At 57.0% G+C, this 23,408-nt stretch overlaps 1 protein-coding gene across 1 annotated transcript in view; it reads right to left on the bottom strand.

The window, feature by feature from the left end:
* Positions 1-3,729: 3,729 nt before the first annotated feature.
* The window catches only part of FADS2 (fatty acid desaturase 2), a 34,734-nt gene continuing 15,055 nt past the window's right edge, over positions 3,730-23,408 (bottom strand). The window contains exons 5-12 of the mRNA XM_070565324.1: positions 21,587-21,712; positions 13,339-13,399; positions 12,849-12,925; positions 7,600-7,697; positions 7,244-7,340; positions 6,838-6,917; positions 5,859-5,984; positions 3,730-5,509 (exon numbers count right to left, since the gene is read on the bottom strand). Of these exons, the coding sequence (XP_070421425.1) occupies positions 5,458-5,509; positions 5,859-5,984; positions 6,838-6,917; positions 7,244-7,340; positions 7,600-7,697; positions 12,849-12,925; positions 13,339-13,399; positions 21,587-21,712 (717 nt within the window). The 3' untranslated portion in view covers positions 3,730-5,457. The remainder of the gene's footprint in view (positions 5,510-5,858; positions 5,985-6,837; positions 6,918-7,243; positions 7,341-7,599; positions 7,698-12,848; positions 12,926-13,338; positions 13,400-21,586; positions 21,713-23,408) is intronic.

Here is a 23,408-nt window from a genome sequence, read left to right as displayed (position 1 = left end):
TTTATGCACAGTCCAACTCCCTGGGGCCACCACCTGCTCTCACCTGGCACAAACCCTTGGCTGTCTCTCAGCCCGTTTCCTCCTTGAAAGGTACTTTCTGCCTTGAAATCAAACTCCTTATGCCCAGAGCAAGTCCCACATCCAGGGTCCCTGCACAGCTGTTCCCTCTGCGGGGAGTCCCGCTTCCTGTTGCCGCTGTGGAAACCCTGCTGACTCCTGGTGCCATGTGGACTCTGGGATGATGGCATTCCCTCTAACCCCTGCCTGGGCGGACGGTCAGCGCATTTGGCTCTGATGCCCTTATCGGGAGATGTTAGCACCCTGGACTCCGGGGCAGCGCGTCCCGACCCAGCAGGAGCGCTGAGCCTGCAGCGCCACCCAGGGGCGCCCGGAGTACCCGCACTATTGTGGGGCTGGTCGTGCTCCGTGCTGCCCCTGGTGGTGGCCGTGGGGAGTGCGCCCTCCCGTCTGCAAACTGGTTGCCTCGTAACTTGCTTCGACCCTTGGGGACGCCCCTTGGCTTCAAGCAGCCTCCCCCTCCCCCCGACCTTTCCTTCTGGAGTCCTTCCTTGGCGGGTCATCTTTGCCCCTGTCGCACTCTGTCCCTCATGCTGGTGCCTCTGGGGACAGGTCACCAACGCGCCCCTGAGCTGAGTTCCCCCTTCTCTGAAGGTTTCTTATGCAGTCACAGAACAAAGACTTAGGAAGCACGGACTGGGCTTGAAAAAAGGAGGGAGGGGCCTTGGGGGAACCTCTAAGAAACCCTGTGTCCTGCTTTGCGGTCTGCACGGTCTTGGGTTCAGAGGGAAAACAGAATTTCTGAGAAGCCATGACTGGTTTATTCATTCCTTCTATCAACCAGCTGGGCTGGCCCGAGGCAGATGGTGCAAAAAGATTCCCAGGAACCAGCCCCTGCTGTAATGTGACAGACAGACTCCCTTGTGACAGGACAAGTCTCAGATCTTTTACTGGGTTTTCCCACACATCCTCCCCGTCATGTGTCCTGGAGCACATGGCTGCCTCGGGCTCCATGGCCCTTTCCAAGCTCCGGGTACATGTCACTCATTCTTCTGGATACTTGCTCTTGACCCGGATGATTTGGAAGAAAGACCTCGATGCCTTCAAAACTCAAAGTAACGTACTCAGGATAGCAGAGGACAGCAGAGACATGAGCTGTCAATCCTGGCATGCGAGGTGGCCGCTGTTCTGCTGATGCACGAGCCAGTCTGGCTGGAACCGTAAATACACAGGCGTTCTGGACCTGGAGCCCACCTTCCGCCTCCAGGCCTCAGTTTCTTCACAGATGGCTGTAGGCCGTCTCAGGCGTCAGACCAGGGGTCTTTGAGAGGCTGCATCCTGTCCAGAGAGGCACACCTCTCTGGGGATGGTGCAGCTGAAACAGCTGAGGAGTCTAGCTCAAGGTGCTGTCACATGCGGCGTGGAGGTCACCCCCAAGGGCAGTCCAAACCCAGCCTAGGTGGCTGCCACCTCTACCTGCCCTTTCTCACCAAACTCCTCCTCCCTCCTCCCAGTGGGCCAAGAGTCTTGTGTCCCGCTTGATGCCCAGGGAACTTGCCAGGCCACTGACCGCCTCTGGGGCTCCGGGTCCACATATGGCCCAGGCTGTTCTGCCAACCCCTCCTCTGGGCCGGGCGCCCTGCACACGTCCACACCACCCACCATGCTGATACCGTTTTATCGCGGTAGTGACCGCTGGTGAGTGAGCTCCTATCTCCTCCACAGGGACTAACCCCTTCACCGTCTCTGCCCGCTCGGGCCAGCTGTTGGGTCTCCTGAGAGCAGTCTGACATTTGGCATGATGGACGGGGGAACGCCCTGGTCTGGGTAACAGCCCTTCCCTTGCAGGGGGTGGAGATGGGCAGGCAGAGGGCTGGGTGAGGAGCAGGGATCTCGCGTGCATGGCCCGATCCAGCCACTGTCACCCAGTGATCTCAGGCCAGTCCTGTCCCCTCTGGTCTCGGCCTCCTCACCTGTGAATGGAAGCTTCAGGTCTTGGGATCGCTCAGGACATTGCTCTTCAGGGTGTCACAACTTTGGCAGGGAGTGGGGATCAGAAACACATTATTCTGCGTGTTGGGCAAAAGCAGGGGGGCAGTTAGGGAGCAGGTGTGGGTGTCCCCAGCTGCTCGCCCCAAGGGGAATAGTTCAGGATAAGGCAGGAGTGGGGGGAGAAGTCACAGAGAAGATCCAGGTGCCCATCGACCTGGGCCGAGATTCACCTGGTGCCCTCAGGGCTGCAGCATCCACGTGGTCCATCAGTCCTTCCCATCATTCTTCTCCTCCCTGGGACCCTGGTTGTCCCTGGTGATGGGCCCTGGACTTCCAGCTGGCAGGGGTGGGGGCCTGTACCACACCATCCTAGGAGTCGGGTGCCAGGCCCAGCCCAGGTAGGAGGTGGAACACAGGCAGAGGTAAGAGGGATGGAAAGTATGTTCCCCCAAGGTCTTCTAGCCTCAGAGGGCTCTAATGGGTCCAAGAGGGCAAGGCCAAGGTTCTCACAGGGGTTGAGCGATGACAGCATCCTTGGAGCCCTGCAGCTCAGTCTCTTCACTGTACAAATGGGGAGACAGTGAGCGGCCCAGAGGGCTGAGAGGGCAAAGGGCTCACCCAAGGCCATTCAGGGAGCCAGGGGTGGGTTCCGGCCTCCTGGCTCATCAGGGCTTCTTCTGCCCTTCTAGGACCTTCTCCAGAGTCTCTGCGCCCACAGGGGATCACACACACCCTACCTGGCTCAGCTGGCTGTCCCTGCCAGCTACACTGAGGTCACAGGCAAAACCAGAGGGGGCCGAGGGTCTACTCCGGAGCCCTCCCCACCCCTGCTGGGAGGCGATGCAAGGCCAGGTGGGGAGCCGCTGAAGTGCTGGCCACCCTCAACCTCTTGGCCCTTCCCTGGCACACCTAGCTGGACCTGCCAGCTGAGCCAGGCCACAGGCGGGTGATCAGAGCAGCGTGGGGGCCAGCGGGAGGCAAACCGCACAAGGGCCTGGCCCATTCCTTTGGACTCTTCCCAGGTTGGGAGTCAGACAGAATGAGGACTCAGTCTCTGTGCCACTGCCTATGAACTGGTGACGCTGGGCTGGGATGGCACGGGCCTCCCCCCGAGGTTGTAGGGACCAAATGAGCCACTGCACAGGCACAGGGGCCACAAGATGGAAGCGTCGGTCTCCAGGGCTTTCCTCAGCCCCTTCTGAGATTCCCTTTGCCCTCAGGGCTCTGTGCACTGGCTGGGAAACAGGCAGAGGGGAGTCCAGCAGAAGCTGAGGCTGTGGGTGGGTGGACAGCTGGTCCCGGGATGAAGATGGTGAGAGACAGGGGAAATGAGGATGTAAGGAAGGCGGCCTGTGCCAGCCCCCCTTGCTGCCCTCCAGAGACCCTCTGGAAAGTCTCACATGGCTCTGGTGGTCTTTGGAGTTGGGTTTGCGTGAGCTGCTCCTTAGGAGGGAGGGGGGCCAATTTATCTGGGTCATTAGCCCCAAATTCCTGGCCTGGAGCACACTTCCAAGAAAGGGAGAGAAAGTTCTCTCACGAACAGAGGTAGCAGTGGGATCGGGGTGGATGACCCCAGGGGAGGGAGAAGAGAGAGGAAAAGGGCTCCCCGTGCCAAATCGTCACCAGACCCTGGATCCTGCTGCGAGGCCCCTTCCTCCGTCCCGACACCCACCCGGCATAAGCATGCAGAAGCACAAGGACAATGGCTGATGGAGGAAGTGAGAATAAAATTACTTCTTTTATTTCCAAAAAATGGAGAGATGGGGGAGCAACACAATAAAAATTAAGATCAGTTCCCTATGGATCCATCCTGCCTCTGGGGAGAGACAGCAGCTCCTGCTGTCATGTTCTCAGCTGGAGGGCCCAGGTTGCCATGGCAACCCAAAGTTCTGTCCGCTAGATGCTGGTCCCTCCTGGCTGGCCAGAGCTGGGGAGGGCCAGAAGCCCTCCCCCAAAAGGCCCCCACTCTGAGTTTATTCCTGCCCCGCCCTCCCCTGAAGTTAAATATTGATTAGTGGGTTAGATTTCAGAATGCGGCAACTCTGCCCCGCTCCCAGGGTGGCCTGCTCCCCTCCCTCCCCTCTCACTTTCCAATCCCCTCAGCCACCTGGCCTGCAGCCCCAAACTCCTCCTTGTCCCGGTTCCCACTTGGCCCTCATTAGGTCCCCCCACCCTCCACCCGATCCCCCGGCTCTTCAGGGTCACCTCCTCTGGGACTCCCTACCTCTTGGCCCCCCTGGCCCTCCCGACAGTCAGGGCCACCGTGAGTGAGCCCAGCTCAGCCCACTGCAGGACCTGGGGGAGGCTGCGAGGGGCAGGTGGTAAAAGGCAGATTGTCACAAGGGCCAGCCCAGCTGCCACCCCCGTCGCATTGTATCGTGTAGCAAAAGATTAAAAAACAGTAAAAGACACAAGAGAGCGGAAGACAGCGAGAAAGGACGTCCACTGGCAGCCCCACCGTGGGGAGGGGCTGTGATGAGCCCGAGGGCCCAAGACTGCTCAGGCCCAGCGGCCAGGGACTGGCTGGCACTGCCTGGCAGGGAACGGAGCACTTTGGAGAAGGGTCCGATCGCTCCAGAATCTTAGGTCTCCCAGGCAGGACCAACAGCTGAACGAGGTGGCGGGCCAGGGCTGAGCCTGCCGATCGGCTGACCCCCTGACCTGGGCACTGCCTCTGCTGAACCCACCTACAGGACTGCTCCCTGGGATCCAAGGCCACTGGCTCTGGCGTCAGGAAGACGGCGGAAGGTGGTCAGATGGAGCTGCACAAACCCTGGGTCAGGGGGCTCCAGCGGGGCGAGGAGGACATTCCCTGGGCCCCAAGATCTGAGCTGCTGCACTGCAGGCGAAGGGACCCTGCAATCGGGGCTGGGGCCGTGGACATCTGACGAGAAAGTGGCGCCTGCGGGGAGGCCCCAAGTACCGACCTGGCGGTGGGAAGGACACTTTCCAACCAAGGGGTGGCCTGTGGGTGTCCATTGAAGGGTGGAGCTAGGCCTGCAGGCTCGGGGAGCCATCTTGCCCGAATAGGACAGGACCCAGCCTCACCGACCTCTGAGTAACTAAGGGAGAGAGGCGGGCAGCAAAGCCTGGAGGCTGGGCTGCCTGGGGAGCCATAGGCCGCTTCTGTGGACCTCTGGTCTGGCAGATGTTAGGGGCAGAGGGCGGAGGAGGGGTGGGGTCACCTCTCTATCTACTCCTGGGAGAAGGGGCTGGGAAGGGCAGGGAGAAGCCAGGCCGACAGTTGGTGGGCCCCATGAGGAAGGGGGTTGGAGGGAGAAGTGAAGGGGAAAAGGAGAGAAAACAGGAGAAAGACTAAAATTGAGGTCTGTGAGCTGACGCATACCCCCAGCCTCCCGGATACCCCTCAGAACAAACCCCACCCCTCCCTAGGCCATCACGCCTGCCTGCTCCCCCATCCCCCTGGGCACCCCAAGGGCTGCAGCTTCATTTGTGGAGGTAGGCGTCCAGCCACAGCTCCCCAGACTTCTTCAGGGACCTGAGAAAGAGAGGAGCGGGGATAGTCAGGAACCGGGAGGGTGGGCAAGGGAGGCCATGCTGGGGGCTGCCACAGTGTGGGGCCTGCAGGGCTGCTAGCTCAGGGCTCCCCAGGGGAACCCCCGGAAGAACAAAAGGAAGGTCCCCATCCAGCCCAGAGAGAGAAGCCAGGCAATTCCCAGTAAGGGAGGTGGCCTGGTGGGGACGCCTGTGTCAGCAGGGCTCGGTCCCTCTTGGCACCGCCGCTGCCCTGTCTCTAGCATGCGCGGTCCCAGCTACATGCTTCCCAGTCCCTCCCCGTGCCCCAGGGACCCCGGCAACCCCGGCACCAGCGGACTGCCCGCTCTGACCTGATGATGTCCTGCAGGGCCCTCAGCAGCGGCTTCTCCTGGTACTCGATGCCATACTTGGCGCACAGAGACTTCACCAGGGGGGCGACCTTGTGGAAGTTGTGCCGGGGCATGGTGGGAAAGAGGCTGCAGAGAGCGTGTGCTGTGAGAGTGTGAAGACGCCCCCACCTCCTCTCTCGCCCACATGAGGCTGGCTGGGGCTCAGGGAGCCCCTGTCCGCAGCTCTGTCTGTGTGCCCACTGGGGTGGCTGGCATGTGGGGGGGGCGGGGGCGGACATGTCTGGGTGGGGGATGGTTCCTGGACAGGGGTGTTTGATTGTGCTCCGGGCAGCTGGAAAGAAACTAGATGGCCAGAGACACAATCTCATGTTTATCTAACAAGGAAATGAAATAGGGTGGGGCGTGGCGAGAAGAGGAGAGTGGGGGAGGGGATGCGGGGAGGGGGAAGATGGGGGCGAGGGGAGGGGATAGATGGGATCGAGGGGAAAAGGAGAGATGGGGGCGAGGGGGGGAGAAGGGGGCAAGGGGAGGGGAGAGATGGGGGAGGGGAGAGATGGGGTGAGGGGAGGGGGGAGAAGAGGGCAAGGGGAGGGGAGAGATGGGGGAGGGGAGAGATGGGGCAAGGGGAAAAGGAACAGTGACAGGGGTGAGGAGAAGATGAGGGGCGCCAGGGGGGGTGGGGCTCTGGGGGGCAGTCCCTCAGCTATCTCTGTTCCAGGCAAGCTCTCTGACCTGGCTGGGCCTCAGTTTCCCTGTCAGTGAAAGGCTCAGTCCCCCCGCCCCGCCAGGCACACAGAGCCGCAAAGCTCGGGCTACACGTGAGGCGTGGTTGTCACTGTGGCCGTGTCGCACAGGGCTGGGGCGTGGAGAGAGAGAGGTGGCCCCCACGTGGTGGCCTCGGCCCAGATGGGGCTGGTGACTACTTCCCTCCCACAGTATGTGGCCCGCCTGTCCCCAGCCCGCCCGCGCCCCTACTCACTGGTGCTCGATCTGGAAGTTGAGGTGCCCGCTGAACCAGTCGTTGAAGAAGGACTGCTCCACGTTGCAGGTGGCTGCCAGCTGTGGAGGGGAGGGGCATGAGTGGCCGGGAGTAAAAGAAGGACGGGCCTTGTCTCCTTCCCAGGAGGCCCAGCCTTACACGGGGTCTCAGGACCACCCCTCTGTGTCATCCTGTCCTGCCCGGGGTCCTCAGCCCACCTAGACTCCCCACCCGTCCCTCCCAAAGATTCCCGCCACCGTTCCTTGCTCGTCCCCATGCCAACCAGCAGGAGGACACGAGCAGCCCAGGGCTGGGTCCACCGGGCAGCCACGTTTCTGGGGGCCGAGGACGTGGCCCGTGGGTCCAGGCTTCACAGGGCCCCAGTGCCCAGCTCTGCTGCCCTCACCTGGCTGCTGAACCAGTCTCGGTAGGGCTCGCGGTCAATCTCCATGACAATGTGATTCATTTGTGTGACCCACACAAACCAATGACTCTCCAGGAACCTGCAGGAGAGCACAGCTCAGCGCTCGGGCAGGCTTGTTCTCCGTGAGGCCCAGCCACGGTGGGGACAGACCCTCTCTCCCAACCCCGAGGGACCCGGGGCAGGGGCATGGCGCAACTGCAGCGCCTGCTGAGGTGGCAGGACGTGAGGCCCAAGGCGGGAAGTGGGCACCTCTGAGCCTTTTCTCACGGGGCCGTCATGTCCAAGCCCCCATCAAGGCTGGTGCTCAGCCCAGGGATTAACCAGCAAAGCTGGGGCACCTGATGAAGTTGAGGAAAATGATGGCTCCCAGGACGCCATAGAAAGGGATGTAAGTGATGAAGAATCGGGCATAGTAGCTGATGGCCCAGGCCAGGTCCTGCAGAGAGAAACAAGATTAGACGCGAGATGGCCCCACCCTCCTTGGCACTGCGCCCTGACCACAGGTGTGTACACAGCGCCTCACGTTCCCCGCCAGGTCCAAGAAAACCCCAACCGGCCTCTAGGAAGTTGGGCGCCAGGCCCACTCAGCACGCGGCGACACCTGCTCCCGCAGGGCGTGTGCGGCTGCCTTTGTTTCCAGGCTGAGTGTTTTAGCTGTGTGTGCTGCTCTCAGGCAAAGAAACAGGGACGGAGACCAGGAAAGGTGAGCCGAGGGCAGCCGGGCCTTTCGTGGCCCTGGGGATTCTGAAGGTGCGTACGCCACCTGCACACAGACCTGAGACCTGGCAGCTCACGAACTGCCCTTCAGCCTTATCCCCACTCATCAGCACCTGGGATGTCCTCCCTCGACTCTCACTCCAGCACGACATCACAGGCGAGCAAAGGCCAGGGACACCATCCGTCAGGGCCCTCCCAGTGACCTCTGACACTGCTGGCCCTCTTCCCATGCCCGATTCTCCTCCGGTCCCCTCTCTACTCTGCTTTCCCTTAATGCCCCTCCCGGGGGTGATGACAGACAGGGCCCTGAGCTGGCATGTCTTCTCTCACTTCCTGGGCAACTGCCTCCCCAGGCTGCCTCCGCAGCTCCACCCTCCACAGCAGCCTGGCAGGACTCTGCCACCAGAGTCCACGTGCCTCCGCTGGACCACAGCAGTAGCCTCCCATCGGCCTCCTGCTTTCCCTCAGGCCCCGATGGCAACCCGAGTGACCTTCTTAGCATGAAGCAGCCCCCCATCTCTCCCCACTAAGCCCTCCCACCCCTACCCTCCCCCATCTGCAGGACAGGGAGAGAACCCCCCACCAGGCTCTACACGGGTTGAACGCGTGTTACAATAATTGTAGCCTGTGAGTCTGAGCTCTATATGACTCCCATCCAGTCAGCGCACCACCTGCCACCATAGAGACCTTCCTGACATGTCAACGGGATCACGCCCCTGCCATCCTCAAGGCCATCACTGGCCTCCTTCCCCACCGAGCGGATAAAGGATAAAATTCAGCGCCCAGGGTTGGCCACATGGGCCCTTCGCACGCCTGCCCACAGACCCGGCCTCTTCTGCAGCCAGTCTCCCAACCCGCATGCACCCGGCCAGGCCGTGCTGTCTCGCTGCAGTGTCTGTGTCCAGGCTGGACGCCACCCCCCCCCCCCCCCCACGGAGGGTCCTTCTGCCCTTATTGGCTCCGCAAACGCCTCCTTCAATCCAGCTCTGTTCAGTCAAGCTCTACAGACAGGCAGTGGATGCCTTCTCTATATTAGGGACTGAGTTATGGCAGCAAATGGAGGGCCTTCAAAAGACAGGCTTATAAAGAGATTCCTTCAGTATCATACGGAAGGGGCTGGATAGGGACAGGGGCGATGGCAATGACCCTGGGGTTTAGGAAAGGCCTCCATCAGGAGGTGGTGTCTGGGCTGGGCTGGGCTACACCAGAGGTCAGCCAAAGGACCTGTGCAGAAGAGGCAAGGCCATGGAGAAAAGCCCAGACAGCCACGACTGCAGCGTGTGTGCTGGGGGAGGTGAGCAAGCGGGGGTTGTATTGACGTACAGATTCTACGTCCAAGAGCTCGAGGCGGGGGCGGGAGGCCGAAGCCAGGTCACCTCCACCTGGGGAGACTGACCTCTCTCTCTCAGGCCACGGGGAACCGCCAAGAGCTTTCAAGGATGAGGAACATGGTCACATTTGGATCTTAAAATAGATCTCTGCCAACTGGGGATGGAGATGAGGTTATTTCAGTAGCTCGGACACGAAAGGAGGCCGGAGGCCCAAACCAGGACCCCCAGCACCGACGAGGAGGCAACATTCCAGAACCATTTAGGAAGCACAGGCAGTTGCATCTGGGGACTGCTTGGCGGTGGGGAATCTAGCTTTGTCCCCGGCGTTGGCGCTATCAGCTGAGCAGGAAGGAGGAGGGGAGCAGCCAGGAAGAGGAGAGTCCGAAGGGCCAGCCGTGGACCAAGGGCGAGACCTTGGGACCCACAAGGTGGTCTTGAAGGGGGCGGAAGAAGCAAACCTTACAAATTCTGCTCCTAGTTTTCATCACATTCCTTTTCCTGTCTCTCTTGTGTGCATGTAGGGCAGTAATGAGCACATACCTATTAAAGGGGGTGCCAGCTTATTTATTTATTTTTGTGCCTTAAAGTGATCCATAACCACAAACCTGTTTCAGGGGTAGGGAGTGAAGGAGACGCAGCGAAACAGTCAGAGAGGTGGAGGAGAGCCGGCGGAGGTGGCCCTGGGAAGCCGAGAGGCAGAATTTCAGAAGGGAGAGGTTAGTGGTGTCAGACAGAGCGGACCTCCTGGAAGGTGAGGCCTGGGAAGCATCCCCAGGATGTGGCCACCGGCACTGCTGCCAGGTGAGTAAAAACCTCCCTCCGCGGAGCTCGTGGAGGCCATCAACCCCTCTCCTCCAGGCCAGGGTTTCTCAACCGCCACATGATTGGCATTGCGGGCTGGATTATTCTTTGTTGTGGAGGCTGACCTGTGCGTGGTAGGATCCTCCCTGGCTAGATGCCCACTGGACACCAGTAGCACTGCATCCCCAGCCCCCGAGTTGCAACAATCAAAAACGTCTCCAGCTGGGGGCTGGCCCCGTGGCCAAGTGGTTAAATTCACGTGCTCTGCTCCCGTGGCCCAGGCAGGGTTCACCGGTTCAGATCCCAGGCATGGATCTAAGCACTGCTCATCAAGCCATGCTATGGCAGCGTCCCTCATAGAACTAGAATGATCTACAACTAGGATATACACTATGTACTGGGACTTTGGGGAGGGAAAAAAAAAAAAAGAGGAAGATTGGCAACAGAGGTTAGCTTGGGGCCAATCTTCCTCACCAAAAAAAAAAAAAAAAAAAGTCTCCAGATGTTGCCAAATGGCCCAACAGAATTGCCCCTGTTGAGGACCACTGCCCCAGGCCACAGCTGCACTTTTCCCCTGAGGTCCCTCTTACCATGCATCAGAAAACCACATGGCAGGGCATGCCTCTGCCCCACGAGGTCATGGGCCCCCGAGCATGGCACTGGCTCTTATCCACCTTGAATCCCTGGTGCCAAGCAGGGGAGCAGGCAGAAGGCCCTGCCCTCCCACCCAGGCTGAACCCTACTCCCTGGCAGGGGGGAGGGCAGGGCCCACCGGGCTCCCCACCACCAGGCCTGAGGGCCCTATCTAATTTCCCAGGCTCTGCCGCCTGATCCCGGTCAGGTACACAGTCCGATTTCCTTTCCTGCTGCCCCTATTTAATGCTTTGTCCCTTAGGGAACGAGCACAGTAAAGAAAAATGATTAAACTTTCATGTCAGGAGTCATCTGCCATAAAAGCTGATTAAAAGACACCCAACAGCATTGCCGGCCCAGCCCGGCACGGCTCTCCTTCCTTTTCAGCTGTCACTCCTCCCAGGGCCCAGGTGAGCCCCGGTGGAAACAGCGGTCACCACAGGGCCAGGGGATCTGGTTGCAAGTGCCACCACTTAACTGATCCAGAAACCCCATCCCTCCAGCCTGTCCCCGCCTCGTCCATCAGACAAGGTGATGTGACGTGATGTGGGTGGCAGTGCTGAACTGTTCCTGGAACACAGTAAGTCCCAATGAGAGGCTCACTTCGAGGGAGGTGGCATGTCCCAGAAGTGAGGAGTACAGATTCTACCAGCATGGGGCTGGCCGGCTTCCAGAGTCACACCAGCTCCCCAGCCCCCTGGCCCGCTCCGGAGCCCCAGTCCCCGCCCTCATAGCAGAATCAACAGACACGGCCCCTTTGCCCACACTTTCAACAAGAGAATGTAAGACCAAGTATTTGAAGCCGTTAACATGCTATACAAATACGACGTATTGTTACTGGAGAGACTGGTGGCCGGGGTGTGGGAGAGCGTAGGACGTTGCGTCAGGCGGCCTCGAGTCTCGTGCCTGACCTGTCCCTCAGTGTCACCTTGGCAAGTCCCAAACTTTCAGTCTCCATATCTCTATTTATGAAACTGGGTTTAAAAAAGAAGACCAGTGATCCCCTCTAAGTGACTGTCCACTCGGTCCCGAGGGCAGGGGCCCCGAGCCTGTGACCCCACTCTGCCCAAAGCAGGCTCTGCCGATGGTGACTGCTCCCTCCAAGTCATTCCATCACGGGCACATCATCCTCTCACGCAGAATCATGCCTGCACGTCTATGTAAAGCCGTGGACCGTGCCGGACGGCCCCTCTCCAGGGTCCTTTCGCCCTCTCTGGAGGCAGAATCTGGAGATTCCACCAAGCCTGGTGTCATGGGCTGGACTGTGCCTCCTAAAATGCATAGGTTGACGTCCTCATCCCCAGGACCTCACAATGTGACCTTATTTAGAGATAGGGTCATTGCACATGTAATTAGTTAAGATAAAGTCATTAGGGTGGGCCCTAATCCATTAGGGCTGGTGAACTTATAAAAAGGAGAAATTTAGAGACAGATACAGACACTCACGGAGGGGAGCTGATACACAGAAGAGACAGCGGCCTCCACAAGCCAAGGAGAAAGGCCTGGACCAGACCCTTCCTTACAGCCTTCAGAAGGAGCAACCCCACCGACACCTCGATCTTGGACTTCTAGCCTCCAGAACTGTGAGACAATACAATTCTGGTGTTTCACAGAACTGACACTCAGTTTGTGGTACTTTGTTACGCAGCCTGAGCAAACTAACACACCTGTCGTCTCAGCCACTGCTCGGCTGCTCTCCATTTACCAACCAGCATGCAGTATGTATGACCTGGGTCACAGGGGCTTAGGGCCACATGTGGACATGGGAGGGCAATGGCTGGGGTGGAGCCTTGGTCGGGGGGTAGGCTGAATTTGGTTCCCATCATGTTGCCTTCAGGAACTTTCTGAGGGTGCTCAGCAAAGGCAGTGGCTCTCCCAGTGGACCCCGCTGTGAGTTGGGGGGCTCTCGAGGAGTGGGGTGCTATGGCCTCACTGGCTCCTGGAAGCCTGAGAGCATGCCCCTTCCTGAGAGTGACAAGGTGGCCACCCTGGGAGAGGCCTGGGGCCACACAGATCCCACAGAGGCACACGGGGCACAATGCAGGCCCCCAGCATCCGCTCACTGTAGTCACCCTCCTCCCCGACTCCGGGCCCCCTTGACTCACCACCCAGTCTTTGCGAACAATCATGGTCATGATGATCTGGTACTGGAAATACAGAGGGATGAGCAGCGGTGGGCCAACTGCAGGGAGAGAGCAGAGGTGCTTAGGGACCCCCTGTCCCGCCCGGCCTGGGCTGGAAGATTGGGAGGCGCTAGGAGCAGAACGCTGAATGTGGGGCCCGGCTCTGCAGCCCATGAGCAGAGGCAGCCGGGGGCCCTGGTACCCGAGGAGGGGGCTGGGGGCAGACAGCACATTCCCCCTGCACCCCGCCCAGGGCTCTCAGAGTGTGGGACCCTGGGCCAGTGTGTGGGACACCTGGGGCCTGTGCCCCATCTGGATCGTGGGCTCGCATGGGTTGGCGGCAGTGGCCCCTCCTTCTCTAACAGATTTAGTGTCACTTTCCAGGTCTGAAAGGGTGTCGGGGGGAGGGGGGATAGGGCCGCTCTGGGGTGAGAAGGGGCCCAGGATGTGGTTGTGGGGGCCCAGCACTCACTCAGGAAGAAGTATTCATGCTGGTGGTTGTAAGGAAGGTACTTCAGCTTCTTCTTGCCGTACTGAGGAGAAAGCAGAGCCCATGAGCACTCGGCCCCCCTCGGACCCCAGGCCCCCGTGCCCACAGCCACGTGCTCTGCAGCCCCGCCCCTTCCTCCTGCTAGGGGGCCTCTGCCCCTCTCCTGTCAATCTGCACCCTGGGCCGGCCAAGGCTGGGCCCCTCTGGCCCTCTGGGCTCCCGGCCGCTCCGGCTAACAGCAGCCAACATCTGTGCAGCCCCAGCTGAGTGTGCCAATCCCGAGCTGCGTCCCATGCAGGCCTCAACTCAGGCTCTCCCCCGAGAGCCCACCAGCCAGCAGGCACTTCTGAAGCTGAGGCTCAGGGTCAAGTCATTGCCCAAGGCCACATGCAAAGTGGGCCCGGCTGGGCTCTGAACCCAAGAAAGCTGGCTCAGAGCCTACGTGATAGGCAATAAATAAATGTTTGTTGAGTGAATGCACAACTGAACAACTCACACGAGGGCATGGGCACCCAGAGGGAGCTCCTTGGCCAGGCTCCACCGCTTTGGGAGTGAGAAGAGCTCCAGGGTCACCCTGGAGAGCTCTCCGGAGCCTGAAGCAGCCAGGAGAACCCAGGTAAGGGCCTGAGGAATTGTTAACAGTCAGCAGGCTGGGAGCATTGACCTCCATGAAGCCTCCTGCAATTTTCAAAAGCTAATCACTCCTCCCAGGTGGATGCTTTCCACTTGAGGACACCAGCAGGTGAGAGGAGGTCACCGCATGGATTCCTCGGGCAACATCGGCTTACCTAATTCCACCCAGGGCACCGCTTCCCTCTCCATCGGAGCCTGCATCCCCGGGCAGCCTGGTACCCAGAAACTCTGAGTGAGAAGGGCCAGGCAGGGGCCTGGGCATCCTCAACACACAAAGCTGCTCAGGCCCCTCTGAGCCTGAGCTGATGAGGAGCGACTGTCCCACAGGATCCCTGCAGCCCTTTCATTCCAGGGTCCAGCCCCCTGGGGACCAGCCTACTCTGCTCCTGCAGGGCTGAGAACAAAAGATGCTGCTTGCAGAGTGGCATCCATTTCCCCTTGCTTGCGATGCTGGGGGGCTATGCAGGGAGCCCAGGTCTGGACACTGCCTCTCATCAGTGCTGAGCCCCTGCACAGGTCACCTAGCCCCCCCCCTTTAGCTTCATTTAGCATCCAAACCATTGGTTGTTAAGAGGAGCCAATGAGAACAGGGACATAAGTGCCAGGTGCTGAGCCACGAGACAGTGCCTCTCATCCGCCCCTCCCCGGATCGGAAGGCCGGAGCCATCCTCCTCCGACGGTGTCCATCCCCACTTATTGCAGTTGGAAGATCAAAGCAAGTTACGGATGGAGAAACGCCGGATGTCGTCTAGATCTGTGCCCCCATTCTCCTGGTGAGAACACGAAGAGGAAAGTGATTGTCAAAATCACAGGGAGGGCCCATGGACTCCATGAGGAAGGGCCCTGGGTGGGAGCAGAGCCCAGCCAGTCCCCAGGACTGGCATCCTGACGTCAGCAGCCACGGTTACAGCACGGCTGTCCAGAACACCACCAGAATCGACTCCTTTGTTCCGTGTGGCCTCCTATGCCTTGGCAGGGGCTCGCTCATCCCCAGAAAGTACGTCCACTTGCACGAAGGCTGTCATTAAGGCCAGGATTGAGGCTGGTCTTGGAGAGGTCCCAGCCAGAGAAGCCTCAGAGGCAGTCTTGGACGATTTCCCAGTGGAGGGAGGGGCAGGGGGCGCCCCTTGAGTGGCCAGTCCATGGGAAGTACAGCTTCCCGGGGTCCCTGGGAGTGTGTGGCCACAGAACAAGCCTCGGGATCCTGCTCTGACCTCGTCCCAGAAGCCAGGACATAAGCCCACAGGCCCAGCCTTTCCTGCCAGCTTCCTTGGCCCCGGACAGGAGCCCCCCCAACCACATCTCTGCCCCACAGGTCATCCCAGGGGACCGCCCCAGGCCCAGAGGACCTCTCGGGCTGGTCAGGCTCTACTTGGGAAGCGAGCAGCCCAGGCAGGTCAGCAGAGACCAGAGGGTCCCCAGAGAAGGACTTAGGGGTGGCCGAACTGCTGGGGGGGGGGCCCTGGGGAGTTTGTCTGAAGCTGCATCTACACAGCAAGCACACCGTTTTCATTGATTTATGGTGACCTTTGGGGGGACGACAGAGACTACGGGGGCTGATGCTCCATTAGCCGCCCCCAGCCAGCGAGCACAGCAGGCTCCCACGTGCGCCCCTTCAGAGCCCCAGACTGCCCTGTGGGAGCCGAAGAACCCCTCCCCCAGGCAGCGGAGGCCTCTCCATCAGCCCCTGAGGGCTCCCAGGCTTAGGGAGGCAGGGGCTTAGGATCTGGAAACAATTTATTTGAGCAAATTGCTCCCCGCCCACGAGCTTTGAGTTCCTTATTTGCAAAGCGGAGGTATGATGGGTGCTTCAAGGGGTTGTTGAGGGATGTGAAGTGGCTGTAAAAGCACTTTGGGGCTGTGAACAAAAGGTTAGTCAAGGGCCGGCCCCGTGGCACAGCGGTTAAGTTCACATGTTCCGCTTCTCGGCGGCCCGAGGTTCACCGGTTCGGATCCCAGGTGCGGACATGGCACCGCTTGGCAAAAGCCATGCTGTGGTAGGTGTCCCAGTAGGTGTCCCATGTATAAAGTAGAGGAAGATGGGCACGGATGTTAGCTCAGGGCCAGTCTTCCCCAGCAAAAAGAGGAGGATTGGCAGCAGTTAGCTCAGGGCTAATCTTCCTCAAAAAAGTTAGTCAAGTCACGCGTGTGCCTGTGTGTGGTGACACACCAAGATGTCACTGCACGTTGGGGCAAGTGAAAGGTCGTCTGTCAGCGTACGACTGACCCACAGCGCTAGCTTCCCTCTGGCTCTTGGATGCCAAGCCCCGAGTGTGGCTGACTTTCTGGCTCTTTCTTTGCCAACACCTGGCTGCAAAAGTCACGGGCTCGGGGAACGGATGGGAGAGGTATTTTAGAATGTACCAAGCTGGGCGGGGGAGTTCCTGGCCTCTTCATTCTTCAGAAAGCTGGAGTGATTCTACCAACACATTTCCCCAAGCGCCCACCAGGTGATGGCCCTGGACAGGGATCCACAGGACCCGGAAGCCCTGGCTTGGCCTGAGTTTGGAAGGTGGCACTGCCTTTTCTGACTGTCATCTCGAGCAAGTTCTTTCATCTCTCGGCCTCAGGCGTTCCGTCTATAAAATGGGTTTGATCACAGCTCCTGCCTCACGGTTAAGCAAGGATGAAGTGATGCCCTGTACGCGGTGGCAGGCCCACAGACTCAGGAAGAGCCTGCCTTCCTCCCCACTGGGGGCTGCAGCGCCTGGAGGACCCCGCACACCTCCGCTCCTCCAGGAGAGTCCTCATCGCACGCACACAGGGAGAAAATTGGGCGGTGGGGCTGTCACAGGGAAGACGTAAGGAAGACAGAAGGTACTTTCACTCAAGCAAGGGTATGGGTGACTTGTGGTGTCCAGACCCCAAAAAGGAGATGGTGGTACACACAGGGCTCACTCTGACGTGTTCCCAAGCCGAGGGTGATAGGGAACGCAGGCCAAGGGCAGAGGGAAGGGGAGCACTGCCAGCCCTGGTGGTCTGGCGTCCCAGAGGCCCACAGTCCTTGGCCCTGGTCAGGCTGACCCTCCTGGGCTCAGTCTCTCCACGGACCACAAGGCCAGGCTTGGATTACCGGCTGAGGGGCTGCCAGGGGCATGTGCAGGAGACTTTGCAGCTTGGGAACAAAATGTCTGAGGAATGACAAGGGCTTTCCTTGTCTTTTCAGGGGTGGGGGAGGGGAGCTGTCACAAAGCCCAGTCCTTGCCTCTGGGAATGAACAGACTCAGAGAGAGAGAGAAATGAGCAACATGGCCACACCAGGCACGCGCGGAACAGTAAAGCCCAGTCCACCGGCCCCGAGAGGAGGGCACGGGGCTTCCAAGGGAGGACTAGCCCTTTGGCCTGTTCACGAAGGGCCTGCCTGAAGCAGGCAGCCTGCAGGCTCAGCCGAGGACAGGCAGTGGGGCAGGGAGAGTGTCCCAGATGCGCAGAAAAGCGGGGTCTCAGGCAGGAAGGCGGAAAGACTTCTGTGAGCCACGGGCAGGGTTACAGGGATAATGGCCTCCCGTTCCCTCCATGATATGGGAAGAAAAAAAAAAAAAAGAAATGAGCAAAACAAGAGACTGGCACTGACATCACCACGATCTAATTCTGTCCTGGAAGTTCCAGTAATGCCATAAAAACCAAACCAGAAATAAGAGCGTGACGCTACGAGAAAGAGAGTCTAAATTTTCGTTATTTTCAAGGATATGACTGTCCGCCCAGGAAACTCAAAAGAATCAACTGAGAAACAATTAGAATCATGAAGAGACATACTGGACACTAGTTGGACACGAGATAACTAGCCGAACAGCAAAAGCTTCCTGAATACCAGAGAAACCCAATCCTAACGACAAAAATAGAAAATAGCTAGGAAAAAACTGAAAAAGAAACATCCAGAAGACATATAAAGGAAAGTATAAAGCCTTTCCAAGAGACAGAAAAGGAGACGAGTAAATGGAGACAGACGTCTGATTCCTGGATGGAAAGGCTGACCACAATGACATAAATTCTTTCTGGAAGAGGAAAGGCCGCTACAAGCTCACAGTGACTTATTAAGTGGCAAGGATGCATCAGTGTGACGCCTGAGTCACCCAGACAGCCCCCCGTGAGAGGACAGACAGCCCAGACCGGGCGCTCGCTCTGCCACACGGATGGGTGATCTGATGCGATGGGGGAAAACCGTCTGACTCCAGAGAAATGTGACGGGGGTACACCATCTTACTCAAGTCCCATTTGGCAAGAGTTAAAACAAACAAAAGGGAAACCATAAAACCCTGAAAATAATATGGATGGAGAACTTTCTGAGTATAAAAGAAATGACAGGACTCCCCAGGAGGAAAAATGAATACGTCCTGCCACATAAAACAAATGAAACCCTCCCAGAAGGCATAAATAAGACCAAGAGGCCGGAAACCAACTGAGAAAAGGGCTTCGCTGTGAGACCGCGAGCTTACATGTCTGCCGGCTGGGCAGCCCTCTGGAGCCGCCTGGTTGGGCCGGTTGGTTCGTCTATGTCCAGGGATAACAGCCCCGCCTCCTTGCTCTGGAGGCCAAGACTGGCTCAAGACCCCATGGCCTGGCTGCCCAAGGCCAGTGGGTGGTCCTGGCATGGTGCAAGTGCCATCAAACCCATTGTCACCAAGGTCCCTTCCAGGTCAGCACAGTCCTGTGGACAGCAGGGCACAGCTCAATCAGTAACCCAGAAACAACTGGCCTTTTCTTTCCTCCATGTGTGTGCGAGAGAGAGGAAGATTTCCATGGAGCCCTGTGGCCCTCGCTGTGGTCTTTCAAATCCCACTGGTAACTGGATAACCAGATGCCCTAAACCGCACCCCCCCAGCCCCTCACCCAAAAGCTGGCAATTCAAAAAGTGTCTAGAGAGAGGAGACGTTGGAAGAGGATCCAGCGGCCACCATACAGAGAGGAAAGACATCTTCATGTGCCAGCATAGCTGGTGAAACTAGATTTTGCTGTCAGGGACACAGGGAACATCTGTCAGGACAGCCAAGTGCTTGACACAAAGCCTCGAGGAGGAAGGGAAGCCTTTGTCTTCACTGAGCAGATTGCCCCACGTTAGGCAGTTCTGCTCTCCGGACACCTCAAATCAAAGCTAGCAAACTGTCTCCTGGAAGAAAAACATAAGCACGTTCTTGGGCAGAGAATAAACTCCCCGCCTGCCTCGGGAGGCTCCCCACTCTCAAAGTACTGGATTTTGCCTAATTTCCTCTGGAGGGCCAGGGTCACAGAAAACCCATGTTTCTGCTCAGATATTCTCTCGGGTGGAAATGAAACGGGAGAAACGGGCTACACAGCAGAACTGGAGGAACAGATTCCTCTCCTCGTTCCAAGCTTTGGGGGCCAATGCTGCTGGGAACAGGACTAGTTCAAGACCTTGCTGCTTACCAACCGGAAATGTGCCTCACTCGGCAAGTGCTCACTGCGCCCTACATCGTGATGCTTAAGATTTGCATGAAGGAAGAAGGAGCTGCTTCTTTTCTTTTTTCAAAGATTGGCCCTGAGCTAACATCTGTTGCCAATCTTCTTTTATTTTTTCTTTTCCTTCTTTCCTTCTCCCCAAAGCCCTCCAGTACACAGTGGTATATTCCAGTTGTAGGTCCTCCTGGCTCTGCTATGTGGGACGCCGCCTCAGCGTGGCCTGACGAGCGGTGCTGGGTCTGCCCCCAGGATGCGAACCTGCGAAATGCCAGGCCGCCAAAGCAGAGCGCGCGACAGGGCCGGGGCTGCAACAAGAATCTGCTCACCTTTGGTTCACACCATCCAGGTATTTCCAAAAAGTAAATCATATGAAGATTTTTTTTCCGGTAAATGGAATCCTAACATAGAGACTGTCACATAGAGGCTCCACTTTTTAAAGAAACATGTTAAATGAGGACATGGTTTAAGTTCTTTAAAGCATTGGGGGTGTTTTTATTGACAGAAAATTAAGAATTGGAAAACACCAAATTGTCCCGCATTATATAACAGTGCGAGTTACAATATGGTGTAGAAACACAGCAGAGCACTGGACAGCCCCAGGATGAGGCAACGTACTTGGACACAAGAAAAGAGGTCCACGTTTGGGGAGGTGGCAAGGTGCACAACAGAATAGGTTCTAATAGAATACATTTTTGTTTTTCTTTTTTGAGGAAGACTAGCCCTGAGCTCACATCCGTGCCCATCTTCCTCTACTTTATATGTGGGACGCCTGCCACAGCATGGCTTGATGAGCGGTGCATAGGTCCACACCCAGGATCTGAACTGGCAAACCCTGGACCACCGAAGCAGAGCATGCGAACTTAACCACTGCATCACCAGGCCAGCCCCTAAGTTTTTCTTTTTAAAAAACAGATACATGGGAGGAGCTAGCCCCGTGGCTAAGTGGTTAAGTTCGCGCACTCTGCTGCAGGCGGCCCAGTGTTTCATTGGTTCGAATCCTGGGCGCGGACATGGCACTGCTCATCAAACCACGCTGAGGCAGCATCCCACATGCCACAACTAGAAGGACCCACACAAAGAATATACAACTATGTACTGGGGGGCTTTGGGGAGAAAAAAGAAAAAAAAGTAAAAAGTAAAATCTTTAAAAAACATACATCGGGGCCGGCCCGGTGGCATAGTGGTTAAGTTCACGTGCTCTGCTTCAGTGGCCCAGGTTTTGCAGATTTGGATCCTGGGCACCGACCTACACACTGCTTATCAAGCCATGCTGTGGCGGCATCCCACATACAAAATGGAGGAGGATTTACATAGATGTTAACTCAGCAACAATCTTCCTCAAGGGAAAAAAAAGAGGAAGATGGGTAACAGATGTTAGCTCAGGCCCAATCTTCCTCACACACACAAAAAACAAAAACAGATATATGCATGTTTACACATACACAGAAAATATTTGGAAGGATATAGAGCATGTTGTCAACAGTAGTCACCCTCAGAAGCACGACATTTGGGCAAAGCAGGGATAGTGGAGATAATAGGAGACTCATGTTTTAATTTTGTATACTTCTGTGATATTTAAATGCTTATAACAGGCACAGTCTCTATTTATAATAAAAAAAATGTACTAATATTAAAACAAGGCAGTGTGGTATGGTGGAAAAAAATGACCTCGCTGTCACATTTGGGGCCTCATCTTAGACTGGCCACTAAAGTCTGTGACGCTGAACACATCCCCTCCTCCCACTGAGCTTTGCCATCTATTGGTGAAGCAGGTTGGACCAGACCATGCCAAGGTCCCTCCCAGCATCCAAGACCGTGACTCTCCAAATAAGGTTTCCTGGAGCTGGCCTTTGGGGACCAAGCTTGAGTCCCGGAATTGTGCCTTCTTGCCAAACCTCTGCCCTGGGAGAAACAAGCCAGGAAAATCTCTTTCTCGGCCAGTGGGAGGGAGGGCGGGAGGGGGGCATCTCACACTCTGATGAGGAGCTGCATCCATTATTTACACGTGAGGCCATTCCACACAAATTCCAGCTTGAATAATTCAGGGTGTCCTGGAAAGGTTTCCGTGTAAACATGAGACGCTGGTGCGTCTGGCTGAATAGCCACCCTACAGGATTCCTTCCCTGTTCCCCGCTCAGGCCAGACACTTCCCATGTCAACAGCATCCCCTTCATCATACCTCAACGGGCTGCCATTCACCCAAGACGAACACATGCAGCATGTTCACATCGGGATCCTTGTGGAAGATGTTGGGCTTCGCGTGATGCTGGAAGTGGCGGTGGTTCCACCAGTTGGCTGAGGCACCCTGTGCAGGGAGGAATGGGGGTGAGTAGTGCAGGTGGCCAGAGGACCTGAGCTCGTCGGCGACAGACCCGCTCAGGACCAGCTCCCAACACCTCCAACACTCAGAGCCAACTTCTCCGTTACACACAGGGTCTCAGGCCCCAAAGTCCGAATGCAGCCCTGCCAGTACTGAGTCCAGAGTGCCAGACAGCCCCTGGGGCCAGGACTTCCGAGGGGAGCCAAGTCACTCCATCCCTCCAGGCCTGTTCCCCAATCGTAAGATGGTGATGGTGGACGCAACGATGGCGCACGAGACGGGCTGGTGTTGGACCACAGGGCAAGTGCTCCGGCAGGTGTGGGCTTGGTCTCTGCACTCCACTATCACCAGGTGTGAGCCTCCACACCCCTCACCCTCTACATGTCTCCCGTGTACCCGTGTTGTGTAAGGAGTTGGGGTTTCAGGGGCAGTAAGAAGTGGTCGCTACCATGTGACCCAGCATTCCACTCCTAGGTGTGTACCCAAGAGAAATGAAAACACGATCATGCAAATACTTGTACCCAGATGTCCCCAGCAGTGTAATTCAAAATAGCCAAAAAGGGGAAATAACCCAAACGTCCATCAAGTGATGAATAAATAAAACAAGGTAGATCCATACAATGGAATACTGATCGGCCATGCCATTAAAAAGAACCTCTTGACACACGCTACAGCATGGATGAACTTTGAAAACATCACGGTAGGTGAAAGAAGCCAGTCACAAAGGACCACCTATTGTATGATTCCATTTACATGGCATGCCCAGAATGGGGAAATCCATAGAGACAGAAAGATGAGTGGTTGCCCAGAACTAGGGTTGGGGGCGGATGGGGGGGGATACAGGGGTTGGGAGGTGATGGCTAAGGTGTGGAATTTCTTTTTGGGGATGATGAAGACGTTCCAAAATTGATTGTGTTGATGGTGCATAAATCTGTGAATATATTACAAGCCATTGGTTGGTACACTTTAAATGGGTGACTTGCATGGTATGTGAATTATATCTCAATAAAGCTTTTTTAAGAAAAAAAAAACCACCAGTGGTCCCTGATCTCAGAGGGCCCACGGAGCAGCCAGCAAGAGACAGCCCAACAGCCAGACACATTGAAAACTGAGTCACACCACGCCCAGAAAGCTCTAGGGAGAGCTTAATAAACAACCACCCATGTGAACAGGTAAGAGCTTCCTGCTTCTAACACGTAAACATAAAATTACGATTCCAGGCCGGTGGCGCAGTGGTTAAGTTCGCATGTTCCGCTTCGGGGGCCTGAGATTCGAGGACTCGGATCCCGAGTGCAGACCTACACACTGCTTGTCAAACCATGCTGTGGCAGGCATCCCACATACAAAGCAGAGGAAAATGGGCACGGATGTTAGCTCAGGGCCAGTCTTCCTCAGCAAAAAGAGGACTGGCAACAGATGTTAGCTCAGGGCTAATCTTCCTCAAAAAAAAAAAAATTAATGCTAAAAAAAATAAAATAAAATTACAATTCTAGGAGACAAGGAGTGTTACGTAAGTATTTATTTCAAGGCCACGAATTTCTATCTCGCCAGCTCAAGCTCTCGACATATTTCGAGGGCACCTCCCTCCACAAAGTTGCCCAATGACGCATAGAAAGAAAGAAACTTTCCCAACTCCTCTGCATGAGGATTTTGCTCGTGAACTGCTGCTGGGTCAATCAAT

Source organism: Equus przewalskii, chromosome 11 (assembly GCF_037783145.1).
Source record: "Equus przewalskii isolate Varuska chromosome 11, EquPr2, whole genome shotgun sequence".
Lineage (NCBI taxonomy): Eukaryota > Metazoa > Chordata > Mammalia > Perissodactyla > Equidae > Equus > Equus przewalskii.
This window is presented reverse-complemented; position numbering and strand designations above follow the sequence as displayed.